This window comes from Elephantulus edwardii, unplaced genomic scaffold, assembly GCF_000299155.1.
Source record: "Elephantulus edwardii isolate Elephantulus edwardi_28Jun2011 unplaced genomic scaffold, EleEdw1.0 scaffold00015, whole genome shotgun sequence".
Lineage (NCBI taxonomy): Eukaryota > Metazoa > Chordata > Mammalia > Macroscelidea > Macroscelididae > Elephantulus > Elephantulus edwardii.
Genome location: NW_006399765.1, coordinates 24,421,635 through 24,432,631, shown reverse-complemented (window position 1 = coordinate 24,432,631; position 10,997 = coordinate 24,421,635). Strand labels below are relative to the sequence as shown.

At 49.4% G+C, this 10,997-nt stretch overlaps 1 protein-coding gene across 1 annotated transcript in view; it reads left to right on the top strand.

Annotated features, from left to right (window-relative positions):
- Positions 1–612: 612 nt before the first annotated feature.
- Positions 613–10,997, top strand: part of NFATC2 (nuclear factor of activated T-cells, cytoplasmic, calcineurin-dependent 2) — a 196,975-nt gene continuing 186,590 nt past the window's right edge. Inside the window, exon 1 of the mRNA XM_006881643.1 lies at positions 613–682. Coding sequence (XP_006881705.1) covers positions 613–682 — 70 coding nt within the window. The remainder of the gene's footprint in view (positions 683–10,997) is intronic.

Here is a 10,997-nt window from a genome sequence, read left to right as displayed (position 1 = left end):
GACCTGGGGAGTTGGGGTGAACCCTAGCAAGCTGTCTCTGTGGGGTGCCAGTGTGGAAAACTAGGCAACTGGGCGTCCTGGCAGGTTTTATTAAAAGGGGCTGCGGGCACCGCTGGCTGTGGCTCTGCGCCCCCGCGCGCCCCCCGCCCCGGCCCTCGCGTCGCCTGCCTCACTCCCTCTCCCCGACTTTCTCGCGAACAATCAGGGGCTTGTGCTGGCGGCCGAGGGAGCCACGGAGCTGGCTGGCCGCGGAGGAGGCGACGTCATGGATTCCTGAGTGTGGAGTTTGCAGGAAAGCCCTTCGTTTCGGAGATGGATGGGATCCAGCGGTTTCCATGGCGCTGGGTAAACAGGAGGAAACAGTGAGGGAATCCCGTTATTTTACTGCATTGAAAGCCTATAAACACCGAGCGCGGGGAAGGAAGTCGCGCTGCCTCCCGAGAAAGCCGAGTGCCGAGCCCCGTCCCGCCGCCTCCGGGAGCCCAGGCGCAGCCCGGCCGCTGGAGGCTCCGGCCCGGGCGCCCGAGCATGTGGGGACGGCGCCCCCTGCGCTGCTGAGCCGCGCACGCGACCCTTCTCCATCCCAACCGCGCCGAGCCCCACGCCCTCCAGATGCAGAGAGAGGCTGCCTTCCGACCGGGGCTCTGCCATCCCCTGCGCATCATGGGGTCTGTGGACCAAGGTAACCACCGCGCTGCGCCCCAGCCTCCTGCTCCGCGCCTCCAGCCTTCCCTCCGCTCCTTTTCCGGGCGGCGCGGGCGGCTCCGTCCCAGGTCCGGGAGGCCGGGGACCCCGCGCCGGCTCCGGCTGCCCAGGGCGCGCGCGTAGGTAGACGGGCCAGGAGGAGAGGTGCCATCGGCCTGGCCAAGGAGGGAAAATACTGGAAAGTCCACTGGAGACAACTTTGCGCAATAAAGTAGCCCGAGGCGGGATTCCCGAGGCGAAGTCCAGCGAATTTTCCCCTCGGCGGGACACCGGTGGGGAGCGGTGCTGCTAACCAACGCTGCCTGCTTAACCATTTCGGCGCTCGGCTTCGCAAAGCACATGCCCTTCAACCCGTTTCCGATTATTATTATTATTATTAATTTCTTTTTACTGCCGCTATTTAGCTCTCACCCTTTCGGAGAACATGCTTGGCGTTTTACTATAGGAGTCCTTGAAGACAGCTCAAATGTCCTAAGCCATTTAAACCATTTTTCCCCCTTTTTCTTTTTTTTTTTACTTGGATGAGCCTGGTGGACAGTCATTCGACTCCCCTTTAAAGTTCAATGTACTATCAGTTTGCTTGGCGAGCTGATGAAATCCTAGGTTCTGCTTCTCTCTTACGCCCCTCTCTTGGGCTTAAGCTGTCGACCCCTAACTGTCCGGGCCTTTACAGGAAAGGGGTCAGCGTACAGACTGGAACACGAGATGGCAAGTGCCCATCTGGGCTGGCATTGCGGCTGGCCCTCCTGCGGTGACTTGGTCTTGAGAAAGTGGGGTCCTGGCAAGGCAGGAGACCTTTTCAGGGGTGAGGCGAGCGTGGCGCTCTGCCGAGTTGGGGGAGGCAGTGGCAACAGAGTCGAGAGAGTTAAACCAAGTAAATACGCGTGGGAGGAGTTAGCCTGGCGTCCCAAAAGCTGACTTGAATGTAGGTTTTGTGCTCCGGCGTGGCTCATTGAAGTTCTCGGGCACAGGGGGGCGGGAAGAAATGACAATTTCAGTAAATACACTGAGACTTTTTTGAAAAGCAGAGCGCAGCGCAGGGCTTTGGGTAGGTGAGCTGGCAGACTTCAACCACACGGGTTTTTGGAGTTTTTTTTTTTTTTTAGCTGAGCTGCACTTTGGAAAGCGAGACCCTCCCAATCCTTTGAACTTTTTTTTTTTTAATACTGGTACTGGTTTATCCGGCCCTTTGCTAGCAAGTAAGCATATAACATAGTGGCAGAAAAGAGAAACTACTATTCTCACATTATCTGTGGAAGTGGGATGCGCTGAGACAGAGGACGCATCTTTGAAGGACGTACCTCGGTTTTCATTGTCATATGTGCCCCATGGAGTGTTTGATATTATGGTGGGTGGAGGGGCAGAGAAATGCTACATCAGACTCGATTCAGAGACAGTGAATTTAAAAGAGAAATTGGGCTTCTGATTGACTATGTGGTGAGACACAAACTCTGGATTTTCTTTGGGCTCCTGAACTTGATCCCCAGGAGGGTGTGGTAGTATGTACGCGAATGAGCGCGTGGAAGAGCTCACTCGCCCCAGCGCATGAATGTATGTGGAGGGATGTGAGTGCGTGCTTGCCAGCGTGTGTCTTCGTGTGGCAGACAAGGGCACCACACTGCTCCTGGCAAGCCACACTTGGCATACAGAGTGTGGCTCCCGGGCACACAGAGTACCGTTCCCAGCATCAAAGACTGGCTGGCATAGGAGGGGCCCGGGCCAAACATTTCAACTCAGCTCCACCTAGAAGGCTCCTGGGGAAAAGGCTGGTCGCCCCTTTAAACTCCTCCACTACCATCAGACAGACCTGCAGTGTGCAGGCAGATGGGTGGGGTCTTTAAATAGAGAATAGAAATATTTGCATAGTAAGAAAATACCAGACTTGCTAAGCAGTTTTGAGCCCAGGCTCCAGGAGAAACGGAAGGTCTGGGCGAGGTGTGATGGGTTTTATCGGAGGTGGGATGGTGGAAAGAATTTCAGGCGTAAACAAGCTCGGGATGAGCTCTGCTCAATCACAGACCCAAACTCCTTGCCTTCTGCTTCTGTTCCAGTTCTGGCCCTGCCAGGACTTTCTTTGCAGCTGTGTCATCTTGGAAGAGTGAGTTAACTGCACTGTGCCTTGGTTTTTTTAAAATCTGTAAAATAGGGCCTTTAAGAACGTCTTCCTTGGAATATCTGTGCTGCCAATCCAAAAGCAGGTAGTTTGAATGGACCAGCTGTTCCAAGAGAGAAAGATGGGCAGTCCCCTCCTGTGTGATTTACAGCCTCTGGAAACCTCCGGAGGGTCAGCTACAGGTTGGTTCTGCCTCGGTGATAATGAAGGCTGTTGTATTATCTTGAGATACAGCAAGGTGACATGTGTAAAGCACATCAAAAGGAGTCTTGATCAAACTTCAGGGCCCTTGCAATGTTAATTCCTATTACTTCGAAGAGGCAAAGTGACAGTATGTTGATAAAGATTTGACTGCATTACTTCTTGGGGGAAATGCAGCACTTTCTAGGTCTCAGATGACTTCAATTTGTTGAAGCCTCACTGTGACACATATTGGCTGAGATATGGCTGATGAAATCTCGGTATCTTCTTTTGCAGAAGGCACATAGGACATGGTAATGACTGTGCACGGGGCCACTGTGTGCATCAAATGAGGTCAGGCATGTTATGACTTACGCTTCATGTGCAGCGACCAAACAATAAATGTTATTATTACCTGACAGTTGAGTCCATCAAACCTGGATTTGCCCAGCAAGTTAGAAACACCTTGCCTGGCTCCCAGAGAGTGTCCAGCCGCTGTCAGTGCCAGTGACAGCGAATATATTTCACATCAACTCGGAGCCGGGGACAGCTGAGTGCTGGCCAGGTAGTACGTGTTAATCCTCACAGGGTCACACTGCAATCTTGTCTTCGTCCTGGAGCTGGGGAGCTTGTCTTTGTTGTGTCCTGTCAAGTCGGAACTGACTCATAGCTGATTCTCCAGGGGGTGTTGAGAGGCAGCTCAGTATAACTTCAGCCCCAAAGAGAAGAGTAGGGGATTTATTCGTTCTACGTGGCTGGTTGAAAGTCGTCATAGCAGTTTCAAGGGCTTGGGGCCATTTTCCATTTTTTCCATTACACTTGGATTTAGCCATTAACTACCTGCAGGGGCAGGTTATAAACCATGTTTTGGGGGCAAACCTCAATCAATTGATTTACTACTCCCTGGAACACACAGATAGGCATGTTCAGGTAGGATCAGATGGTCAGCAAAATGGAATCACTTTGGCTTCCATCAACCTCATAAGAAGATCTTTCTCCTTGGAGCAGCTGGTGGATTTGGGGCCTTTGGGGTGGTCGCACAGTTCCCCACTCGCTTGGCCATCAGAGCTCCCTGGAGCAGGGAGGTGGGCACAGGAGGGGGCAGTAACTGGCTAGGTGGGACTCAGTAGGGGAGCCCCGGAGTCCTCAGTCAGACCCAGGTTCTTGCCCATTTGTTCTGCTGCCTCTGTTACCCACCTTGTTGGTGGTTTTAATACCATTTGACAGATGAACAAAGTGAGGCAGGACACACGTGCTCCTGGGCTCTCTCCCTAACAGGGCAGTGTTGCCTCATGCGTCCAGGCAGAGAAAGGGAGAAGTGAAGGAGGATGAGGCTGGGTGTGGTAGAAAAGCATCATTGCCAGTGAGGGGAAACTGAGGCAGCAGCAGATCTATCCCCGACAGGCCTCAGAAAGCACAAAGTTTACACTTCTGCTGGAGGAAGCAGCAGCCCCAGACCGTGAGAAGGTGCTAGAACCAGTGCTGTTTTCCGCATTCATGGCACCCAGAGCCCCTCCGGGTGGCCTCCTCCTGCCCAAGCTTTCACCTATCAGCCTGCCCACCCTCCTGCAACACCTCTCCACCTGCCAACCTCTTCTCCGTGCTGAAGAGAGAACCACTTGCCTTCCTAGATGCTGCCCCCCGCCCCCACCCTGTGCCTTCGTTCACAGGTTTCCTTCACACTTTGAGGATGGGGACAGGATGAGATCTCTTATTCCCTGAGCCCCCTTTCCACCATCTGTGAGACTAACAGTGTCACCTTTGTCAGAGGCTGCGGTCATGCACTGTCCCTACAGAAACTTGTGCAAGTAACATTGCTGTCCTGTGCCTCAGTTTCTCCAGGTATAAATAAGCAATGTAATATCAGCCAATGTGATGTTATTGTGTACTATAGAGTCAAAACAGACCCATAGCTGACCCTCTAGCGGGTTTTCAGAGACAGTAATCACAGTTAGAACATAGGGACAGAGTTCTAAGAGAAGCCCAGCTGAACGAGGCTTTAACTCCTTATGTATTGAAGTTTGGGCAGGGTCCTTGCAGGGGCCCTTGGGGAAGGGAGGTCAGGACAGCAATGATTTCCTAGTCTACAGAGGGCTTTATCTTTTGACAAGTAATGTGACCCTAAGAAGGTCCAAGGGAGACCCAGATAGTCTGGGCTTGATGATTAACATAAAAATTGGCCATATGAACTCATCCATCCAGTGGTACGTCAGAGGAAAGACCTGGCAATCTGCTTCTGGAAAAATTACAGCAAGAAAACTACTCACTTCTCTGTGATAAAATGAGGCCACTGTGAGTTCAGATCCAATCATCTGCAGTAAGTTGGGGCTGACTTTTTTTGGTGACCCTCAAAGTACCTCAAAGTTCAGTAAACACTACTGTCCTTTATTAATTCAGCAGATAGCTACTAAACGTCAACAGACAAAACCCAATTCTAGTAGGACCTTGGAGATACTGTCAGTTGGGTTCCAGCCAGTCTCAATGAAGTGAGTATTTGCCACAACAAGAGTCACATACATTTTCGCTTTCCCAGGCTATCAAAAGGGAGCTCTGGTGGCTTAATGGTAAGGAGTTGTGCTGCCAACCCAAAAGCTCATAGTTCAAATCCACCACTTGCTCCATGGGAGAAAGATGTACAGTCTCCTCCCATGTGATTGGCTGCCTCTGACAGCCCGCTGGAGGGTCACCCATGAGTCAGTTCTGACTTGATGATACACAACAACCACAAGGTATATAAAAGGAGTTATGGTAGCATAGTTTGTAGCAAGGTGAGCTGTTAACCCAAAGACCTCATGTTGCTGGTGGTTCAAATACCAGCAGCTCAGGGTAGAAAGATGGACAGACGTCTCTAGCCATGATTTACAACCTCAGATCCTGGATGAATGGTTGGAGTGAGGTGGAAGAGACTCAGAGGCAACAAGTGCATTTAACGTCACACTGACACTAACTGTGGTCTATTAAATGTGCGAGAGTTTTCCTAAAAACATTGTTGTTAAATGACGTCGAGTCAAAGGTGACTAATAGCAACCCTGTGAACTTTCTTCATTTCTCCAAGTGCATAGAGTTTCCAGAGGCAAGCTATTTTGGAAGTGGATGCCACTCCTGCTTTCAAGCTTGTTTTAATCAGGGAGCTCCACCAAACACTGTCCACCATGGGAAACCATTATCACATCTGACACATCAGTGTCACAGTGTTTAGCTTCACAGCAACCATGATTTATCTCTGTACAGCAAATGGATAGACCAGTGCTGTACCACCTTTGGCCTGGTAATAACCAAAATGGGCCACAGAGGCACACCGATGGGAAATGTCACTATTTATTGCTTGCTTGATACAGGACTCACACAAGCCTCAATTTGTCAGAAATGCAGGATCTGCAGAGTACCACGGAGTAAAGAACAATAAAGTGAGGGTACCCACACCGGCTACTTCCTGCTCCCCATCTTCTCACTGGATGGTGCACACAGCATCCCTAAAGGAGTTATTGAGCATTTCCCATTTCACTTGCGAGAAACCCTTTTTGAGAACAGGAATTTGAGGGCCTCTGAGTGACCCATGCTGGACTGAGGTCTCCTCTCAGCCCCTAGACCTGCACTGCCCCATCCTGGCAGGGCCCCACTGATAGTAACTGATGCCTTGTCCAGGTGCTTCACAGCTGTGATCCCAAGGACCAGAATCGACAGCTGTCTTGCCCGCAAAGGCTCCACTGCCTGGGACAGGGCCTGCCATTCACGAAGTACTCACTCATCTTTTGGTTTAAAGGGCAAATAAATGGGTGAATGAATGAGTGAAGGGTGGACAGCAGATGTGAAGTGACTTGGTAAAGTCACAGGGTTAAGACTTACTGAGATTAGGCTTCCTTAACTTTGCAAGCATCATGCCTTCTTTGTGTTTCACTGTCTTCTGCCTCCCCTCTGACAATGACAGGACCCTCCCTCTACTGCCCATGTTTTCTCACTAGGACAAATGTCCTGGGCACAGATCTCCCCAGCAGACATACACGTCCATGTTGCTGTCTGGAATAAGTCCCCAGACTTTTTGCTGCTGTTCCACACTGATTCACAGCAGCTCCATGTGCCAGAGAATTGTGTACCATAAGGTTTTTAGTGGCCAATTTTTTAGAAACAAATCACAAGGTCTTTCTTCTGAGGTGCTTCTGGGTGGATCTGAACCTCTGACCTTCTGAGGTCAGAAGCTGAGAAGCTGAGCAATGCTGACAGCTTGCAGCACCCTCTGCCTCTGTCTTCCTTTTGTTGTTGCTATGTGCTGTTGAGTTTCTGGCAACTCATAGTGACCCTCTTTACAACAACCCTAAACCCTGCTCTATCCTATACCAACCTTATTGTCTCTGACACACCTACTCCCACCACCCCAGTGTCTGAATCAATCCGTCTCATTGAGGGTCTTCTTCTCTTGAGCTGTCCCTCCACCCTCCCAAACTTGATGTCCCTTTCCAAGGACTGGTCCCTTCTTGCAACATACCCAGAGTATGTCAGATGAAGCTTCAGAGTCCTTGCCTCCAAGGAGCAGCCTGGTTTTACCTTCTCTATGACAAACCTGCTTGTTCTCCTAAAAGTCCATGGTATATTCAATACTCTTCTCCAGCACCACAGCTTGAAAGCGTCCATTCCCCTTCCATCCTCCCTAGTCATTGCCCAGCTTTCTGATGCATAGCAAGTCATTGCAAAGACTATGGCTTGAATCTGATGCACCTAAGTCTCTAGACTGACATCATTGCTCTTCAGTACTCTGCAGAGGTCCCTGACAGTAGACTTTCCCAATGCAACTCATCTTTTAATTTTTCTGGCTGTTGGTACCAAGAGTGTTGACTGTGGACCTGAGACTGGGAGAGGTCAAGGCATTATATGGCGGAATCAGACTCCACTTTTTCCACTTTAAAGAGGTCTATCTATATCTGAATCATTCATATTACACATTGTGTTTCATGCATGCATATTGTGTTTTATGCAATCTTTTGTAGTACGTTTTGCTCATGTATATTTTGGAGTTTTTCACACTTGCAGTCATCTCGCTAATAACTACGCTCATGAAAGTGTGTAAGCCGGCTACTTCACGCCCCTTTTCGATAGCCAATCACTGGCTTGCCCGTCCCTATTGAACCAGGACTCTGAGGGAACCTGTCCCTTTTGCTGAGAATCCTCCGTTCAATTTGGAAACTTTGATAGACTGTGCTTTTGAGGGATTCACAGGTCTGCTTCCTTCCTCATCCAGCGGCAGGAGCAGCCTGTTGAGACAGCAGGCTGGAGAAGGGGGTGTCCCCAGTCCCCCCAGCAGCCAGCCGTCCACAGAACTTGGCGGGAGGAGCTCTTTGGCTCCCTGGCACCTTTTTTTCTACACTGCTCATACCTTCTGTCAGCCTGATCCACTTGAAGGCTCCTTCGCGTGCACTGCCTCAGTTCTCGTATCCATTTCCCCAGATCTTCCAGATGCTACAGCACAGCTGGGCATTCCCTTAGCCAGGAGCCAGGCTTTCCACATTCAGCGGCGTCTCCACTCTCGGTACCAGCTCATGACAGCTATGCTCATTCTCCAACCAGGCATCTTCCTCCACGCCTTGTCTCTGCCGGTGCCAGAGCAGACACCAGAACTTCTGGTGGGAGGTAGTTGTGCTCCAGGAGACCTGGGCAGTTGATGATGATGATAATGATGATGGTGGCGAGAAGGGGGTCCCCACGCACAGATCTTTCTCTTTGGAGGTTCTGCAGCCGTGCTTCTGTGAGATCTGCTGGGCCCTGCTCTTGGCTCCCTAGGGAAGATGCCCTTGACTTTGTGGCTTTCAGACATGCCTTCCTCTGAGCCCAGCCCAAATTCTCCATGTCAGCGTCCTGTTCACTCCCTGCCATTATTGGCAGTCATGACTTTTGTCAGTGTTTCATCTGGGTCCAAAAATGTCCCTTGGCAGATTCACCCAGGGATGGTGACTCAGAAATGAGGATCAGATCCGTGTGGGACCAAACCATCTCTTCTGTGGCACGCGTGAGTGAATATTATCATCATAGAAACTTCGAGGCCATGTCCTTATCTGGGGAAATGGGGCGATCCATGGAGCAGTTTCATGACATTCCACAGGGTTGCCAGAAGTCGAAATCAATGCAAGTGGGATTTTTATGCTATGCATATTTTTACCACTTTAAAAACTATTTATATATATGTGTGTGTGTTTGTACACAAGTCCTTACCCTGTAGGACAGGGTAGTAGTTAATGTGTGTGTTGTGTACCAGAGAGTTGGAACCGACCCATAGCTGACCCTCCAGCGTGTTTTCAGAGATAGTCAATCACACAGGAGGAGACTGTCCAGCCTTCTGCCACATGGGACAGAGTGGAACTGCCTTGAAGGGCTTCTGAGGTTGTAAATCTTCGTAGGAGAAGACTGCTTCATTTGTTTCTTAAGAAGCATCTGGTGGGTTGGACCCCCTGACCTTTGGATTAGCAACCCAATGCTAACCCATAGCGCCACTAGGTCTCCTTTAACATAATCTCAATGCCCTTTAGGTAAGAACTCCCCCTTCCCTCTCCCTCTCCTCCCACGCCCCCTCCTCCCTCCTGGCCTAATAACCTTTGGCCTCTATAAATTTGCTTATCTTATGTACATGGGCTCATGCAGTATTTGCCTTTTGCAACTGACTTGCCTAATTCAACATGATGATGTCAAGTTGTACCAGGACTTCCTCTCTCTTTATGGCCAAGACTCCATTGTGTGTCTAGACCACATCTGGTCCATCCGTGTTCAGCTGTGGATGGACATCTTCATTGCTTCTACCTCTTGCCTACTGTGGAAGTGCTGTTGTTGACCCCGGGGTGCAGGTTACTGGTTAGAATCCTGCCTTCCCTTCTCGTGGCGAGATACCTACAGACAAGCATATTATTGCCGTGGTTTAGAGCCCAATGCAGCGGACTCCTACAGGGCTGGGTATGTGGGGGAGTCAAGTGAGGCGTTCAAGGGGGCACCTGAAATGCAATAGCCGAAGAATTAAGGAGCCGTTTTTCACATTTTAGTGAAAGTATACATAGCCAACTGGGTCGATGTGGTTGGTGTGTCAGAATTAGTGAGACTGGCTCAGGACAGGGAAGGGTTCAGAGCTGCTGTATATTGGGTCACTATGCATCACAGGAGACTCAACCAATAACATTCTATGACAGGTTTGGAAGCAGGAGTGGCGTCCACTTCCTAAACAACTTGTCTCCAGAAACTCTACAAATTTGATCAGTGTTGATAGTTGTAGAGGGACTTCAGGCCTTTTGTTCATAGGGTCGCTATGAGTTGTGCTCTACTCAAAGGCAATCAACAACAATGTACATAGTCAAAGTTATCATATCTTAACAATTTCTACATGTGTAATAATTGGCAAATATTATGAGATTATATATATAGTATATAGTATATAGTATATAGTATATAGTATATAGTATATAGTATATAGTATATAGTATATAGTATATATATGCTAATATAGAGAGCTCTGGTGGCCTAGTGGCAAGAAGTTGTGCTGCCATCCTGAAAGCACATGGTTCGAAGCTGCCAGCTGGTCTGTGGGAGAAGTATGAACAATCTTCTGTGTGCTTAATTGCCTCTGAAAACCCACCAGAGGGTCAGCTATGGGTCGGTTCCTACTTGACAGTACATAAGCTATGCAACTTCTTGACACTAGGCCAACAGTAATATATATTGTATACATATAACATGCTAATCTTATATATATTAGTAATTGTTGTTTTTGTTGTTGATTGCCTTCAAGTTGAGCACAACTCATAGCGACCCCATGAAGGCCTTATTTATTTTGTTCATCATGAAGGCCTGAAGTCCCTCTACAACTATCAACATTTATCAAAGTTCATAGAGTTTCTGGAGGGACGTTGTTTAGGAAGTGGATGCCACTCCTGCTTCCAAACCTGTCATAGTGTATTACTGTTATGTGCCATTGAGTTGCCTGCGATGTATAGCGACCCAATATACAGCAGCTCTGAACCCTTCCCTG